The sequence below is a fragment of the Lampetra fluviatilis genome, chromosome 64 (genome assembly GCF_964198595.1).
Source record: "Lampetra fluviatilis chromosome 64, kcLamFluv1.1, whole genome shotgun sequence".
In the NCBI taxonomy this organism is placed as follows: domain Eukaryota; kingdom Metazoa; phylum Chordata; class Hyperoartia; order Petromyzontiformes; family Petromyzontidae; genus Lampetra; species Lampetra fluviatilis.
This window is the reverse complement of record NC_136338.1, coordinates 5,902,557-5,921,973: the sequence shown is the minus strand read 5'-3', so window position 1 is coordinate 5,921,973 and position 19,417 is coordinate 5,902,557. Positions and strand designations below refer to the sequence as shown.

The 19,417-nt window shown below is 62.4% G+C and overlaps 1 protein-coding gene across 1 annotated transcript in view; it reads right to left on the bottom strand.

Moving 5' to 3' along the window:
* The window catches only part of LOC144951883 (voltage-gated potassium channel KCNC3-like), a 55,847-nt gene extending 37,468 nt beyond the window's left edge, over positions 1-18,379 (bottom strand). The window contains exon 1 of the mRNA XM_078882231.1: positions 16,296-18,379. Within this exon, the coding sequence (XP_078738357.1) occupies positions 16,296-18,281 (1,986 nt within the window). The 5' untranslated portion in view covers positions 18,282-18,379. The remainder of the gene's footprint in view (positions 1-16,295) is intronic.
* Between the last annotated feature and the right edge of the window lie 1,038 nt (positions 18,380-19,417).

Here is a 19,417-nt window from a genome sequence, read left to right as displayed (position 1 = left end):
AGTCTATGGGTCATTGTGTGAGTCTATGGGTCATTGTGTGAGTCTTTGGGTCATTGTGTGAGTCGAGTCTATGGGTCATTGTGTGAGTCTATGGGTCATTGTGTGAGTCTTTGGGTCATTGTGTCAGTCTATGGGTCATTGTGTGAGTCTATGGTCATTGTGTCAGTCTATGGGTCATTGTGTCAGTCTATGGATCATTGTGTCAGTCTATGGATCATTGTGTGAGTCTATGGGTCATTGTGTCAGTCTATGGGTCATTGTGTGAGTCTATGTGTCATTGTGTGAGTCTATGGGTCATTGTGTGAGTCTATGGGTCATTGTGTCAGTCTATGGGTCATTGTGTGAGTCTATGGATCATTGTGTGAGTCTATGGGTCATTGTGTCAGTCTATGGGTCATTGTGTGAGTCTTTGGGTCATTGTGTGAGTCTATGTGTCATTGTGTGAGTCTATGGGTCATTGTGTGAGTCTATGGGTCATTGTGTGAGTCTATGGGTCATTGTGTGAGTCTTTGGGTCATTGTGTGAGTCTATGGATCATTGTGTGAGTCTATGGGTCATTGTGTGAGTCTATGGGTCTCTGTGTGAGTCTATGGGTCATTGTGTGAGTCTATGGGTCTCTGTGTGAGTCTATGGGTCATTGTGTGAGTCTATGGGTCATTGTGTGAGTCTATGGGTCTCTGTGTGAGTCTATGGGTCTCTGTGTGAGTCTTTGGGTCATTGTGTGAGTCTATGGATCATTGTGTGAGTCTATGGGTCATTGTGTGAGTCTATGGGTCTCTGTGTGAGTCTATGGGTCATTGTGTGAGTCTATGGGTCATTGTGTGAGTCTATGGGTCATTGTGTGAGTCTATGGGTCATTGTGTGAGTCTATGGGTCTCTGTGTGAGTCTATGGGTCATTGTGTGAGTCTATGGGTCATTGTGTGAGTCTATGGGTCATTGTGTGAGTCTATGGGTCTCTGTGTGAGTCTATGGGTCATTGTGTGAGTCTATGGGTCATTGTGTGAGTCTATGGGTCTCTGTGTGAGTCTATGGAATCTGTGTTAATCTATGGGTCATTGTGTGAGTCTATGGGTCATTGTGTGAGTCTATGGGTCATTGTGTGAGTCTATGGGTCATTGTGTGAGTCTATGGGTCATTGTGTGAGTCTATGGATTCTGTGTTAGTCTATGGGTCATTGTGTCAGTCTATGGGTCTCTGTGTGAGTCTATGGGTCATTGTGTGAGTCTATGGGTCATTGTGTGAGTCTATGGGTCATTGTGTGAGTCTATGGGTCATTGTGTGAGTCTATGGGTCATTGTGTGAGTCTATGGGTCATTGTGTGAGTCTATGGGTCGTTGTGTGAGTCTATGGGTCATTGTGTGAGTCTATGGCGCAGGAATCAGTTCAGAAAACGTTTCACCGGTGTTCAAGTTGGCCATGAGTGGAAATCGAACTCGGGTCGCCGGGTTTGAAGCGCGGTGCGCTGCTAACCACTGCGCCACCGCTCGCCACACGCACACAAATACATAAATAGCCCGCGTATAACCATAACAGACTTTGGGCCAATTGATTACGGATTAGGTAATGCATCTGATGGATAACGACTCCCTTTATTTAACCGCACCAGAGCCTGTTGTGATTCATTAGCCATTGTAAATGATGCCATTTACTTAAATTGAGATCGAGTCAAGGTTGAGATGCAAACGCTCCACAGGAGTCACGTGCAGGAGTTGAACTCGGGTTACTGGGTGTATAGTGCAACGTGTTGACAAGCCTATGACACACAAAGACAAAGATTCCCCCTGTATAGCCTTAACAGAATGTAGGGGCAAGTGCTGTTAGCGAGCACCTATGAAGGCCGGCACGGCACACGAGGGGGTGGGTGGCCAGCACCACGCCCGACCGCCTTTGTCTCCCCAGTCGCGATGTTCACCACACACCGCAGCAGGTACTCATTTGAGGCCGAGTCGACCTAGGGGAGGGGGCCCAGGACCGGTTCAGATAATGGTCACCGGGAATCGAACCCGGGTGGCCGGGTTCAACCACAAAGCCAAAGGTCTCCCGTGCGGCCTCCAACATGCTGGTCGGGGCAAGTGCCGTCACTCACCGGCACATCACCCAACTCACTCGCCCCCCTCTCCACCACTCACCCTCTCTCCGCCACTCACCCTCTCTCCGCCACTCACCCCCTCTCCACCACTCACCCTCTCTCCACCACTCACCCCTCTCTCCGCCACTCACCCTCTCTCCACCACTCACCCCCTCTCCACCACTCACCCCCTCTCCACCACTCACCCCCTATCCGCCACTCAACCTCTCTCCACCACTCACCCTCTCTCTCCGCCACTCACCCTCTCTCCACCACTCACCCCCTCTCCACCACTCACCCCCTCTCCACCACTCACCCCCTCTCCGCCACTCACCCTCTCTCCACCACTCACCCCCGTCTCCGCCACTCACCCTCTCTCTCTCCGCCACTCACCCTCCGTCTCCGCCACTCACCCTCTCTCCACCACTCACCCTCTCTCCGCCACTCACCCTCTCTCCACCACTCACCCCCGTCTCCGCCACTCACCCTCTCTCTCTCCGCCACTCACCCCCCGTCTCCGCCACTCACCCTCTCTCCACCACTCACCCCCCTCTCCACCACTCACCCTCTCTCCACCACTCACCCCCCCTCTCTACCACTCACCCTCTCTTCGCCACTCACCCTCTCTCCGCCACTCACCCTCTCTCCGCCACTCACCCCCTCTCCGCCACTCACCCCCTCTCCGCAACTCACCCTCTCTCCGCCACTCACCCTCTCTCCGCCACTCACCCCCCCTCTCCGCCACTCACCCTCTCTCCACCACTCACCCTCTCTCCGCAACTCACCCTCTCTCCGCCACTCACCCTCTCTCCACCACTCACCCTCTCTCTCTCCACCACTCACCCTCTCTCCACCACTCACCCTCTCTCTCTCCACCACTCACCCTCTCTCCGCCACTCACCCCCACTCCGCCACTCACCCTCTCTCCACCACTCACCCTCTCTCCACCACTCACCCTCTCTCCACCACTCACCCCCTCTCCGCCACTCACCCTCTCTCTCTCCACCACTCACCCTCTCTCCACCACTCACCCTCTCTCCACCACTCACCCTCTCTCCACCACTCACCCTCTCTCCGCCACTCACCCCCTCTCCACCACTCACCCTCTCTCCACCACTCACCCCCTCTCCACCACTCACCCTCTCTCTCTCCACCACTCACCCCCTCTCCTCCACTCACCCTCTCTCTCTCAACCACTCACCCCCTCTCCACCACTCACCCTCTCTCTCTCCACCACTCACCCCCTCTCCACCACTCACCCCCTCTCCGCCACTCACCCTCTCTCTCTCCACCACTCACCCCCTCTCCGCCACTCACCCCCTCTCTCTCCACCACTCACCCTCTCTCCGCCACTCACCCCCTCTCCGCCACTCACCCCCTCTCTCTCCACCACTCACCCTCTCTCCGCCACTCACCCTCTCTCTCTCCACCACTCACCCCCTCTCCACCACTCACCCCCTCTTTCTCCACCACTCACCCTCTCTCCGCCACTCACCCCCTCTCCACCACTCACCCTCTCTCCACCACTCACCCCCTCTCCACCACTCACCCTCTCTCTCTCCACCACTCACCCTCTCTCCGCCACTCACCCCTCTCTCCACCACTCACCCCCTCTCCGCCACTCACCCTCTATCTCTCCACCACTCACCCTCTCTCTCTCCACCACTCACCCTCTCTCCGCCACTCACCCTCTCTCTCTCCACCACTCACCCTCTCTCTCTCCACCACTCACCCTCTCTCCGCCACTCACCCTCTCTCCACCACTCACCCCCTCTCTCTCCGCCACTCAACCCCTCTCCGCCACTCACCCTCTCTCCACCACTCACCCTCTCTCTCTCCACCACTCACCCTCTCTCCGCCACTCACCCTCTCTCCACCACTCACCCTCTCTCTCTCCGACACTCACCCCCTCTCCGCCACTCACCCTCTCTCCACCACTCACCCCCTCTCCGCCACTCACCCTCTCTCCGCCACTCACCCTTTCTCTCTCCGCCACTCACCCCCTCTCCACCACTCACCCCCTCTCCGCCACTCACCCTCTCTCCACCACTCACCCTCTCTCCGCCGCTCACCCCCTCTCCGCCACTCACCCTCTCTCCACCACTCACCCCCTCTCCGCCACTCACCCTCTCTCCACCACTCACCCTCTCTCTCTCCGCCACTCACCCCCGTCTCCGCCACTCACCCTCTCTCTCTCCGCCACTCACCCTCTCTCTCTCCGCCACTCACCCTCTCTCCACCACTCACCCCCTCTCCACCACTCACCCCCTCTCCGCCACTCACCCTCTCTCCACCACTCACCCCCTCTCCACCACTCACCCCCCTCTCCGCCACTCACCCTCTCTCCACCACTCACCCCCTCTCCGCCACTCACCCTCTCTCCACCACTCACCCCCTCTCCGCCACTCACCCTCTCTCCACCACTCACCCTCTCTCTCTCCGCCACTCACCCCCGTCTCCGCCACTCACCCTCTTTCTCTCCACCACTCACCCCCTCTCCACCACTCACCCCCTCTCCACCACTCACCCTCTCTCCACCACTCACCCTCTCTCTCTCCGCCACTCACCCCCGTCTCCGCCACTCACCCTCTCTCTCTCCGCCACTCACCCCCCGTCTCCGCCACTCACCCTCTCTCCACCACTCACCCCCTCTCCACCACTCACCCTCTCTCCACCACTCACCCCCCGTCTCCACCACTCACCCTCTCTCCACCACTCACCCCCGTCTCCGCCACTCACCCTCTCTCTCTCCGCCACTCACCCTCTCTCCACCACTCACCCTCTCTCCACCACTCACCCCCCTCTCCGCCACTCACCCTCTCTCCACCACTCACCCCCTCTCCACCACTCACCCCCCTCTCCGCCACTCACCCTCTCTCCACCACTCACCCTCTCTCCACCACTCACCCCCCTCTCCACCACTCACCCTCTCTCCACCACTCACCCCCTCTCCACCACTCACCCCCCTCTCCACCACTCACCCTCTCTCCACCACTCACCCTCTCTCCACCACTCACCCCCCTCTCCACCACTCACCCTCTCTCCACCACTCACCCCCTCTCCACCACTCACCCCCCTCTCCGCCACTCACCCTCTCTCCACCACTCACCCCCTCTCCGCCACTCACCCCCCTTTCCGCCACTCACCCTCTCTCCACCACTCACCCTCTCTCTCTCCACCACTCACCCCCGTCTCCGCCACTCACCCCCTCTTTCTCCGCCACTCACCCTCTCTCCACCACTCACCCTCTCTCCACCACTCACCCTCTCTCCACCACTCACCCCCCGTCTCCACCACTCACCCTCTCTCCACCACTCACCCCTCTCTCCACCACTCACCCCCTCTCCACCACTCACCCTCTCTCCACCACTTACCCCCTCTCCGCCACTCACCCTCTCTCCGCCACTCACCCCTCGTCTCCACCACTCACCCTCTCTCCACCACTCACCCCCTCTCCACCACTCACTCTCTCTCCACCACTCACCCCCTCTCCGCCACTCACCCTCTCTCCGCCACTCACCCTCTCACCGCCACTCACCCCCTCTCCACCACTCACCCTCTCTCCACCACTCACCCCCGTCTCCGCCACTCACCCTCTCTCTCTCCGCCACTCACCCCCCGTCTCCGCCACTCACCCTCTCTCCACCACTCACCCCCTCTCCACCACTCACCCTCTCTCCACCACTCACCCCCCGTCTCCACCACTCACCCTCTCTCCACCACTCACCCCCGTCTCCGCCACTCACCCTCTCTCTCTCCGCCACTCACCCTCTCTCCACCACTCACCCTCTCTCCACCACTCACCCCCCTCTCCGCCACTCACCCTCTCTCCACCACTCACTCTCTCCGCCACTCACCCTCTCTCCACCACTCACCCTCTCTCCACCACTCACCCTCTCTCTCTCCACCACTCACCCCCGTCTCCGCCACTCACCCCCTCTCTCTCCGCCACTCACCCTCTCTCCACCACTCACCCTCTCTCCACCACTCACCCTCTCTCCACCACTCACCCCCCGTCTCCACCACTCACCCTCTCTCCACCACTCACCCCTCTCTCCACCACTCACCCCCTCTCCACCACTCACCCTCTCTCCACCACTTACCCCCTCTCCGCCACTCACCCTCTCTCCGCCACTCACCTCCCGTCTCCACCACTCACCCTCTCTCCACCACTCACCCCCTCTCCACCACTCACCCTCTCTCCACCACTCACCCCCTCTCCGCCACTCACCCTCTCTCCGCCACTCACCCTCTCACCGCCACTCACCCCCCGTCTCCACCACTCACCCTCTCTCCGCCACTCACCCCCTCTCCACCACTCACCCCCCCTCTCCGCCACTCACCCCCGCTCTCCACCACTCACCCCCCCTCTCCACCACTCACCCTCTCTCTGCCACTCACCCTCTCTCCGCCACTCACCCTCTCTCCGCCACTCACCCCTCCTCTCCACCACTCACCCTCTCTCCGCCACTCACCCTCTCTCCACCACTCACCCCCTCTCCACCACTCACCCCCTCTCCACCACTCACCCCCTCTCCGCCACTCACCCTCTCTCCACCACTCACCCTCTCTCTCCGCCACTCACCCTCTCTCCACCACTCACCCCCTCTCCACCACTCACCCCCTCTCCACCACTCACCCCCTCTCCGCCACTCACCCTCTCTCCACCACTCACCCCCGTCTCCGCCACTCACCCTCTCTCTCTCCGCCACTCACCCTCCGTCTCCGCCACTCACCCTCTCTCCACCACTCACCCTCTCTCCGCCACTCACCCTCTCTCCACCACTCACCCCCGTCTCCGCCACTCACCCTCTCTCTCTCCGCCACTCACCCCCCGTCTCCGCCACTCACCCTCTCTCCACCACTCACCCCCCTCTCCACCACTCACCCTCTCTCCACCACTCACCCCCCCTCTCTACCACTCACCCTCTCTTCGCCACTCACCCTCTCTCCGCCACTCACCCTCTCTCCGCCACTCACCCCCTCTACGCCACTCACCCCCTCTCCGCAACTCACCCTCTCTCCGCCACTCACCCTCTCTCCGCCACTCACCCCCCCTCTCCGCCACTCACCCTCTCTCCACCACTCACCCTCTCTCCGCAACTCACCCTCTCTCCGCCACTCACCCTCTCTCCACCACTCACCCTCTCTCTCTCCACCACTCACCCTCTCTCCACCACTCACCCTCTCTCTCTCCACCACTCACCCTCTCTCCGCCACTCAACCCCACTCTGCCACTCACCCTCTCTCCACCACTCACCCTCTCTCCACCACTCACCCTCTCTCCACCACTCACCCCCTCTCCGCCACTCACCCTCTCTCTCTCCACCACTCACCCTCTCTCCACCACTCACCCTCTCTCCACCACTCACCCTCTCTCCACCACTCACCCTCTCTCCGCCACTCACCCCCTCTCCACCACTCACCCTCTCTCCACCACTCACCCCCTCTCCACCACTCACCCTCTCTCTCTCCACCACTCACCCCCTCTCCTCCACTCACCCTCTCTCTCTCCACCACTCACCCCCTCTCCACCACTCACCCTCTCTCTCTCCACCACTCACCCCCTCTCCACCACTCACCCCCTCTCCGCCACTCACCCTCTCTCTCTCCACCACTCACCCCCTCTCCGCCACTCACCCCCTCTCTCTCCACCACTCACCCTCTCTCCGCCACTCACCTCCTCTCCGCCACTCACCCCCTCTCTCTCCACCACTCACCCTCTCTCCGCCACTCACCCTCTCTCTCTCCACCACTCACCCCCTCTCCACCACTCACCCCCTCTCTCTCCACCACTCACCCTCTCTCCGCCACTCACCCCCTCTCCACCACTCACCCTCTCTCCACCACTCACCCCCTCTCCACCACTCACCCTCTCTCTCTCCACCACTCACCCTCTCTCCGCCACTCACCCCTCTCTCCACCACTCACCCCCTCTCCGCCACTCACCCTCTATCTCTCCACCACTCACCCTCTCTCTCTCCACCACTCACCCTCTCTCCGCCACTCACCCTCTCTCTCTCCACCACTCACCCTCTCTCTCTCCACCACTCACCCTCTCTCCGCCACTCACCCTCTCTCCACCACTCACCCCCTCTCTCTCCGCCACTCACCCCCTCTCCGCCACTCACCCTCTCTCCACCACTCACCCTCTCTCTCTCCACCACTCACCCTCTCTCCGCCACTCACCCTCTCTCCACCACTCACCCTCTCTCTCTCCGACACTCACCCCCTCTCCGCCACTCACCCTCTCTCCACCACTCACCCCCTCTCCGCTACTCACCCTCTCTCCGCCACTCACCCTTTCTCTCTCCGCCACTCACCCCCTCTCCACCACTCACCCCCTCTCCGCCACTCACCCTCTCTCCACCACTCACCCTCTCTCCGCCGCTCACCCCCTCTCTGCCACTCACCCTCTCTCCACCACTCACCCCCTCTCCGCCACTCACCCTCTCTCCACCACTCACCCTCTCTCTCTCCGCCACTCACCCCCGTCTCCGCCACTCACCCTCTCTCTCTCCGCCACTCACCCTCTCTCTCTCCGCCACTCACCCTCTCTCCACACTCACCCCCTCTCCACCACTCACCCCCTCTCCGCCACTCACCCTCTCTCCACCACTCACCCCCTCTCCACCACTCACCCCCCTCTCCGCCACTCACCCTCTCTCCACCACTCACCCCCTCTCCGCCACTCACCCTCTCTCCACCACTCACCCCCTCTCCGCCACTCACCCTCTCTCCACCACTCACCCTCTCTCTCTCCGCCACTCACCCCCGTCTCCGCCACTCACCCTCTCTCTCTCCACCACTCACCCCCTCTCCACCACTCATCCCCTCTCCACCACTCACCCTCTCTCCACCACTCACCCTCTCTCTCTCCGCCACTCACCCCCGTCTCCGCCACTCACCCTCTCTCTGCCACTCACCCTCTCTCCGCCACTCACCCTCTCTCCGCCACTCACCCCCCCTCTCCACCACTCACCCTCTCTCCGCCACTCACCCTCTCTCCACCACTCACCCTCTCTCCGCCACTCACCCCCCCTCTCCACCACTCACCCTCTCTCCGCCACTCACCCCCCCTCTCCACCACTCACCCTCTCTCCGCCACTCACCCCCCCTCTCCACCACTCACCCTCTCTCCGCCACTCACCCTCTCTCCACCACTCACCCCCCTCTCCGCCACTCACCCCCCCTCTCCACCACTCACCCCCCCTCTCCACCACTCACCCTCTCTCCGCCACTCACCCTCTCTCCGCCACTCACCCTCTCTCCGCCACTCACCCTCTCTTCGCCACTCACCCTCTCTCCACCACTCACCCTCTCTCCGCCACTCACCCCCTCTCCGCCACTCACCCTCTCTCCACCACTCACCCTCTCTCCGCCACTCACCCTCTCTCCGCCACTCACCCTCTCTCCGCCACTCACCCTCTCTCCGCCACTCACCCTCTCTCCACCACTCACCCTCTCTCCGCCACTCACCCCCTCTCCACCACTCACCCTCTCTCCGCCACTCACCCCCTCTCCACCACTCACCCTCTCTCCACCACTCACCCTCTCTCCACCACTCAACCTCTCTCCACCACTCACCCTCTCTCCGCCACTCACCCTCTCTCCGCCACTCACCCCCCTCTCCGCCACTCACCCCCCCTCTCCGCCACTCACCCCCTCTCCGCCACTCACCCTCTCTCCGCCACTCACCCTCTCTCCGCCACTCACCCTCTCTCCGCCACTCACCCTCTCTCCGCCACTCACCCTCTCTCCACCACTCACCCCCCTCTCCGCCACTCACCCCCCTCTCCGCCACTCACCCTCTCTCCACCATTCACCCCCTCTCCACCACTCACCCTCTCTCCACCACTCACCCTCTCTCCACCACTCACCCTCTCTCTCTCCGCCACTCACCCCTCTCTCCTCCATTCACCCCCTCTCCACCACTCACCCCCTCTCCACCACTCACCCTCTCTCTCTCCGCCACTCACCCTCTCTCCGCCACTCACCCTCTCTCCACCACTCACCCCCTCTCCACCACTCACCCTCTCTCCGCCACTCACCCTCTCTCCGCCACTCACCCTCTCTCCACCACTCACCCCCTCTCCACCACTCACCCTCTCTCCACCACTCACCCCCTCTCCACCACTCACCCTCTCTCTCTCCGCCACTCACCCTCTCTCCACCACTCACCCCCTCTCCACCACTCACCCTCTCTCCGCCACTCACCCTCTCTCCGCCACTCACCCTCTCTCCACCACTCACCCTCTCTCCACCACTCACCCTCTCTCCACCACTCACCCCCTCTCCGCCACTCACCCCCTCTCCGCAACTCACCCCCATCTCCACCACTCACCCTCTCTCCGCCACTCACCCCCCTCTCCACCACTCACCCTCTCTCTCTCCGCCACTCACCCTCTCTCCACCACTCACCCTCTCTCCGCAACTCACCCCCTCTCCGCCACTCACCCCCCCTCTCCACCACTCACCCTCTCTCCGCCACTCACCCTCTCTCCGCCACTCACCCTCTCTCCGCCACTCACCCTCTCTCCGCCACTCACCCTCTCTCCACCACTCACCCTCTCTCCGCCACTCACCCCCTCTCCACCACTCACCCTCTCTCCGCCACTCACCCCCTCTCCACCACTCACCCTCTCTCCACCACTCACCCTCTCTCCACCACTCAACCTCTCTCCACCACTCACCCTCTCTCCGCCACTCACCCTCTCTCCGCCACTCACCCCCCTCTCCGCCACTCACCCCCCCTCTCCGCCACTCACCCCCTCTCCGCCACTCACCCTCTCTCCGCCACTCACCCTCTCTCCGCCACTCACCCTCTCTCCGCCACTCACCCTCTCTCCGCCACTCACCCTCTCTCCACCACTCACCCCCCTCTCCGCCACTCACCCCCCTCTCCGCCACTCACCCTCTCTCCACCATTCACCCCCTCTCCACCACTCACCCTCTCTCCACCACTCACCCTCTCTCCACCACTCACCCTCTCTCTCTCCGCCACTCACCCTCTCTCCTCCATTCACCCCCTCTCCACCACTCACCCCCTCTCCACCACTCACCCTCTCTCTCTCCGCCACTCACCCTCTCTCCGCCACTCACCCTCTCTCCACCACTCACCCCCTCTCCACCACTCACCCTCTCTCCGCCACTCACCCTCTCTCCGCCACTCACCCTCTCTCCACCACTCACCCCCTCTCCACCACTCACCCTCTCTCCACCACTCACCCCCTCTCCACCACTCACCCTCTCTCTCTCCGCCACTCACCCTCTCTCCACCACTCACCCCCTCTCCACCACTCACCCTCTCTCTGCCACTCACCCTCTCTCCGCCACTCACCCTCTCTCCACCACTCACCCTCTCTCCACCACTCACCCTCTCTCCACCACTCACCCCCTCTCCGCCACTCACCCCCTCTCCGCAACTCACCCCCATCTCCACCACTCACCCTCTCTCCGCCACTCACCCCCCTCTCCACCACTCACCCTCTCTCTCTCCGCCACTCACCCTCTCTCCACCACTCACCCTTTCTCCGCAACTCACCCCCTCTCCGCCACTCACCCCCCTCTCCACCACTCATCCTCTCTCCGCCACTCACCCCCCTCTCCACCACTCACCCTCTCTCTCTCCGCCACTCACCCTCTCTCCGCCACTCACCCCCCTCTACGCCACTCACACCCCTCTCCACCACTCACCCTCTCTCCACCACTCACCCTCTCTCCGCCACTCACCCTCTCTCCACCACTCACCCTCTCTCTCTCCGCCACTCACCCTCTCTCCGCCACTCACCCTCTCTCCACCACTCACCCTCTCTCCACCACTCACCCTCTCTCTCTCCGCCACTCACCCTCTCTCCGCCACTCACCCTCTCTCCGCCACTCACCCTCTCTCCACCACTCACCCTCTCTCCGCCACTCACCCTCTCTCCGCCACTCACACCCGTCTCCACCACTCACCCTCTTTCTCTCCGCCACTCACCCTCTCTCCACCACTCACCCTCTCTCCACCACTCACCCTCTCTCTCTCCGCCACTCACCCTCTCTCAACCACTCACCCTCTCTCCGCCACTCACCCTCTCTCCGCCCCTCACCCTTTCTCCGCAACTCACCCCCTCTCCGCCACTCACCCCCCTCTCCACCACTCACCCTCTCTCCACCACTCACCCCCTCTCCGCCGCTCACCCTCTCTCCACCACTCACCCCTACTCCGCCACTCACCATCTCTCCACCACTCACCCTCTCTCCACCACTCACCCCCTCTCCGCTACTCACCCTCTCTCCACCACTCACCCCCCGTCTAAACCACTCACCCTCTCTCCACCACTCACCCCCTCTCCGCCACTCACCCTCTCTCCGTCACTCACCCTCTCTCCGCCACTCACCCTCTCTCCGCCACTCACCCTCTCTCTCTCCACCACTCACCCTCTCTCCGCCACTCACCCTCTCTCCGCCACTCACCCCCCCTCTCCACCACTCACCCTCTCTCCGCCACTCACCCTCTCTCCGCCACTCACCCTCTCTCCACCACTCACCCCCTCTCCACCACTCACCCTCTCTCCGCCACTCACCCTCTCTCCGCCACTCACCCCCTCTCCGCCACTCACCCCCCTCTCCACCACTCACCCTCTCTCCGCCACTCACCCTCTCTCCGCTCTCACCCTCTCTCCGCCACTCACCCTCTCTCCGCCACTCACCCTCTCTCCGACACTCACCCTCTCTCCGCCACTCACCCCCTCTCCACCACTCACCCTCTCTCCGCCACTCACCCCCCCTCTCCACCACTCACCCCCTCTCCACCACTCACCCCCCATCTCCGCCACTCACCCCCTCTCCGCCACTCACCCTCTCTTCCCCACTCACCCTCTCTCCACCACTCACCCTCTCTCCACCACTCACCCTCTCTCCACCACTCACCCCCCTCTCCGCCACTCACCCCCCCTCTCCTCCACTCACCCTCTCTCCGCCACTCACCCTCTCTCCGCCACTCACCCTCTCTCCACCACTCACCCTCTCTCCACCACTCACCCCCCTCTCCGCCACTCACCCCCCCTCTCCACCACTCACCCTCTCTCCACCACTCACCCCCCTCTCCGCCACTCACCCCCCCTCTCCACCACTCACCCTCTCTCCACCACTCACCCTCTCTCCGCCACTCACCCTCTCTCCACCACTCACCCCCCTCTCCGCCACTCACCCTCTCTCCGCCACTCACCCTCTCTCCACCACTCACCCTCTCTCCACCACTCACCCCCCCTCTCCACCACTCACCCTCTCTCCGCCACTCACCCCCCCTATCCACCACTCACCCTCTCTCCACCACTCACCCTCTCTCCACCACTCACCCTCTCTCCACCACTCACCCCCTCTCCACCACTCACCCTCTCTCCGCCACTCACCCTCTCTCCACCACTCACCCTCTCTCCACCACTCACCCCCCTCTCCGCCACTCACCCTCTCTCCGCCACTCACCCCCCCTCTCCACCACTCACCCTCTCTCCACCACTCACCCCCTCTCCACCACTCACCCTCTCTCCACCACTCACCCTCTCTCCACCACTCACCCTCTCTCCACCACTCACCCTCTCTCCGCCACTCACCCTCTCTCCGCCACTCACCCTCTCTCCACCACTCACCCTCTCTCCACCACTCACCCCCTCTCCACCACTCACCCTCTCTCCGCCACTCACCCCCTCTCCGCCACTCACCCTCTCTCCACCACTCACCCCCCTCTCCGCCACTCACCCTCTCTCCACCACTCACCCTCTCTCCACCAATCACCCTCTCTCTGCCACTCACCCTCTCTCCACCACTCACCCCCTCTCCACCACTCACCCCCCTCTCCGCCACTCACCCTCTCTCCACCACTCACCCTCTCTCCGCCACTCACCCTCTCTCCGCCACTCACCCTCTCTCCGCCACTCACCCTCTCTCCACCACTCACCCCCCGTCTCCACCACTCACCCTCTCTCTACCATTCACCCTCTCTCCGCCACTCACCCTCTCTCTGCCACTCACCCCCCTCTCCACCACTAACCCTCTCTCCACCACTCACCCTCTCTCCGCCACTCACCCTCTCTCCGCCACTCACCCTCTCTCCGCCACTCACCCCCCTCTCCACCACTCACCCTCTCTCTACCACTCACACTCTCTCCGCCACTCACCCTCTTTCCGCCACTCACCCTCTCTCCACCACTCACCCTCTCTCCACCACTCACCCCCCTCTCCACCACTCACCCTCTCTCCGCCACTCACCCCCCTCTCCACCACTCACCCTCTCTCCACCACTCACCCTCTCTCCGCCACTCACCCCCTCTCCACCACTCACCCCCCGTCTCCGCCACTCACCCTCTCTCCACCACTCACCCTCTCTCCGCCACTCACCCTCTCTCCGCCACTCACCCCCCGTCTCCGCCACTCACCCCCCGTCTCCGCCACTCACCCTCTCTCCGCCACTCACCCTCTCTCCGCCACTCACCCCCCTCTCCACCACTCACCCTCTCTCCGCCACTCACCCCCCGTCTCCGCCACTCACCCTCTCTCCACCACTCACCCTCTCCGCCACTCACCCCCCGTCTCCGCCACTCACCCTCTCTCCGCCACTCACCCTCTCTCCGCCACTCACCCCCCCTCTCCGCCACTCACCCTCTCTCCGCCACTCACCCTCTCTCCGCCACTCACCCCCTCTCCGCCACTCACCCCCCCTCTCCACCACTCACCCTCTCTCCACCACTCACCCTCTCTCCGCCACTCACCCTCTCTCCACCACTCACCCTCTCTCTGCCACTCACCCTCTCTCCACCACTCACCCTCTCTCTCCACCACTCACCATCTCCGCCACTCACCCTCTCTCCGCCACTCACCCCCCTCTCCGCCACTCACCCTCTCTCCACCACTCACCCTCTCTCCGCCACTCACCCTCTCTCCGCCACTCACCCTCTCTCTCCACCACTCACCATCTCCGCCACTCACCCTCTCTCCGCCACTCACCCTCTCTCCGCCACTCACCCTCTCTCCGCCACTCACCCCCCCTCTCCGCCACTCACCCTCTCTCCGCCACTCACCCTCTCTCCGCCACTCACCCTCTCTCCACCACTCACCCCCCTCTCCACCACTCACCCTCTCTCCGCCACTCACCCCCCTCTCCACCACTCACCATCTCTCCACCACTCACCCTCTCTCCGCCACTCACCCCCTCTCCACCACTCACCCCCCGTCTCCGCCACTCACCCTCTCTCCACCACTCACCCTCTCTCCGCCACTCACCCTCTCTCCGCCACTCACCCCCCGTCTCCGCCACTCACCCCCCGTCTCCGCCACTCACCCTCTCTCCGCCACTCACCCTCTCTCCGCCACTCACCCCCCTCTCCACCACTCACCCTCTCTCCGCCACTCACCCCCCGTCTCCGCCACTCACCCTCTCTCCACCACTCACCCTCTCCGCCACTCACCCCCCGTCTCCGCCACTCACCCTCTCTCCGCCACTCACCCTCTCTCCGCCACTCACCCCCCCTCTCCGCCACTCACCCTCTCTCCGCCACTCACCCTCTCTCCGCCACTCACCCCCTCTCCGCCACTCAACCCCCCCTCTCCACCACTCACCCTCTCTCCACCACTCACCCTCTCTCCGCCACTCACCCTCTCTCCACCACTCACCCTCTCTCCGCCACTCACCCTCTCTCCACCACTCACCCTCTCTCTCCACTACTCACCATCTCCGCCACTCACCCTCTCTCCGCCACTCACCCCCCTCTCCGCCACTCACCCTCTCTCCACCACTCACCCTCTCTCCGCCACTCACCCTCTCTCCGCCACTCACCCTCTCTCCGCCACTCACCCTCTCTCCGCCACTCACCCCCCCTCTCCGCCACTCACCCTCTCTCCGCCACTCACCCTCTCTCCGCCACTCACCCTCTCTCCGCCACTCACCCTCTCTCCGCCACTCACCCTCTCTCCACCACTCACCCCTTCTCCACCACTCACCCCCCTCTCCGCCACTCACCCCCCCTCTCCGCCACTCACCCCCCGTCTCTGCCACTCACCCTCTCTCCACCACTCACCCTCTCTCCGCCACTCACCCCCCCTTTCCGCCACTCACCCTCTCTCCACCACTCACCCCTTCTCCAGCACTCACCCCCCTCTCCGCCACTCACCCTCTCTCCGCCACTCACCCCCCCTCTCCGCCACTCACCCCCCGTCTCCGCCACTCACCCCCTCTCCGCCACTCACCCTCGCCGTTCTGGACGAGTACGGGTCTTCGAACAGCGCCCAGAGCCTCGGCTGCCACCTCCGGCAACAAAACCACCAGCGCCCCAACGCCGTTGCTGCTCCCTCCTGACCACCTCCACCACCTCCACCACCTCCTCGTGCAGCCACCGCGTCGCCATCCTCGCCGCGCGCGTCGCAAGCCGCCGCGGCCGCCGCGGGCTCGCCGCTGCCAAAGCTCACGAGGGCCTCCTCGGCGTCGCGATGCTGCCGGTAGTTCATCCAGCAGCAGGGCTCCACGTCCGTCTCGTCGATGCCCCAGTAGGCGAGCTCCTCCTCGAACAGGGGGCCGCACACGTCGGCGGGGCAGTGCAGCTTGCCCGTGCGGTAGTAGTTCAGCACGTGGGCGAACACCTGCGGGTGGCGGTCGAAGAAGAACTCGCCGAGTCGGCGATCGAACTCGAAGTGGCGGCGAGCGCCGGGCTCCGAGAGCCACGAGAGGCGCGTGCCGGGCACCGTGCGCAGAGTCTCGCGGTAGGTCTCATGGCGCGTGCCGCCCACGTTGATGACGACCCGCTCGCTGCGCATGTCGTCCGGGGGGTGGTGCTGGTGGTGGTGGTGGTGGTGACGACCGCCGCGACGGTTGTGATGGTGTTGGTGGTGGTGGTGGTGGTGTTGGTGTTGGTGGTGGTGACCGTCGCCGCAACCGCCGCTGGAGCGGTCGTCTTCGTCGTCGTCGTCGTCTTCGTCGTCGTCGTCGTCTCCTTCCTGGTGGTGCGGATGTTGTTGTTGTTGTTGTTGGCGGTGGTGGTGGCAGTGGTGGTGGTGGTGGTGCGGATGATGTTGGTGGTGGTGGCGCTGCTGCTGCTGCTGCTTCTTGATCTCGTGGTCGTCGCCCGACACGGCTATCACCATCATCACCATCTCGTCCTGCTCCTCCTGAGCCCCTGCCGCCGCTGAACTCGAAGGGATCGAGTTCCTCAGCAGTTGCCTGCACGATGTTGTTGTTGTTGTTGCTGCTGGTGTTGTTGTTGTTGTTGTTGCTGCTGGTGGCGATGGAGGTGCGGATGGAGGTGGGGATGGCGGCGGCGCAGCAGATGAGACACACCTCCTGGCGTCTGCGCCGCCCGGCTCGGCCGCTCTGGTGGTCGGAAGCCCCCGACTCGGAGTGGCTCCCCCCGAGAGACGCCTGCCCAGGTCTGGCGCCACGGGCGCCACGGGCGCAGTGGTGGCGAGAACGTTCCCGACGGCCACCGGTCCACCGGGGTCGAGACGGACGAGACGTTGCCCGTCCGGAGCGGAGAAACTCGCCGCCGGACGGTCGACGCTGGCTCCACCCAGCCCAGGTCCACCCAGCTCACGTCCACCCAGCTCACGTCCACTCAGCTCACGTCCACCCAGCCCAGGTCCACCCAGCTCACGTCCACCCAGCTCACGTCCACTCAGCTCACGTCCACCCAGCCCAGGTCCACCCAGCTCACGTCCACCCAGCTCACGTCCACCCATCTCACGTCCACCCATCTCACGTCCACTCATCTCACGTCCACCCATCTCACGTCCACCCATCTCACGTCCACCCATCTCACGTCCACCCATCCCACGTCCACCCATCTCACGTCCACCCATCTCACGTCCACCCATCTCACGTCCACTCATCTCACGTCCACCCATCTCACGTCCACCCATCTCACGCCCACCCATCTCACGCCCACCCATCTCACGTCCACCCAAGCAAGGACCGCTCACGCCACGTCCCCCGACGACTCCTCCTCTCGTGCCAGACTCCCCGAAGTCGTTCCCGGAGTCGAATCCGCGTCCACCCCGGCCCGGCCGCCCGAGCCGCGGTCCACCCGCCTCGCTCGATCGGACGACGCCACCGGCCGCCCCGTCGCGGCCCTCGCGACCCCCGAGGGCCGCTCCGTACGGGCCGGGGCCGCTGCGGGCCCTGGGGGGCCGGTCCGCCGCAGAGGTCACATCGGTCCCCGGGCTGCCACACGCTGGGCCCAACATCCCGACCCACCAGCGGCACCTCGACGATGCTGCTGCTGTTGATGATGATGATGAAGGTGATGGGGGTGATGATGGGGGTGATGATGGGGGTGATGATGGGGGTGATGATGGGGGTGATGATGGGGGTGATGATGAGGGTAATAATGGTAGCGATTCGGATGCTATGATGATGATGGAGGTTGTCGTTGTTTTTGATAATGGTGATTATTGATGATGATGATGGTGATGGTTCGGATGGTGATGGTGATGTAGGTGATAGCGATGGTAATGAGGGTGTTGATTTGGATGCTGTGGTGACGGTGATGATGTTGGTTGGTAATAGCTGTGAGTGTGAATATGTTTTAATGTTGATGATGATATTGATTCAGATACTATGACGGTGACGACGACGGTGGTGATTATCGATGATTATTGATTATCGATAACAATTGATTATCGATAATCATACATTTTTCGATGATGTCGTTGATTCCGATTATGACGACCTTATTAATGGCAATTCGTTTCGCGAACGACCGTGATTGTTTCGTACTCAGGGTAAATATGATCGATTTTGATTACACTGCTGTCGTGATGAATGTTAATCAAGGCGCTGCTGCTGATGATGATGATGATGGCAGCAAGGAAGATGGTTACTATGACAGCCATGCTGCTGATGATGATGATGATGGTTTTTAATACTGAACATGATTCTGATCAATGTTGCTGCTGCTGGTGATGATGATGATGATGCTTGTACTATTTATGCTTACGGTTATTCCATTTATACATTTTATATAAATAAAAAAACAACCCTTAATCAACCCGAGTAAAAGTCAATGCGGACCCTGTTTCAACGTAAACCTGGGGGGAAAAATAAGTAAATACATCAACAACAACAGCAGAGTAACGTTACGACCGACAATGCTGACGATTATTCATCACGCTGCTGGTCACGATTGCCGCTAGTAGTATCGATGATATGTACGTTACAGACGTTGCTTGAAAACGATTGCGATTTAATTATTAATTATTCATCCTGCCGCTTGCTACTAATACGAATTATTATCGTCACTCCACCGCTGCCGCTGCTGCTGCTGCTGCTGCAACTGTTGCTGCTGATGGCGATGATGATGATGATGAACGTGACTGTGAAG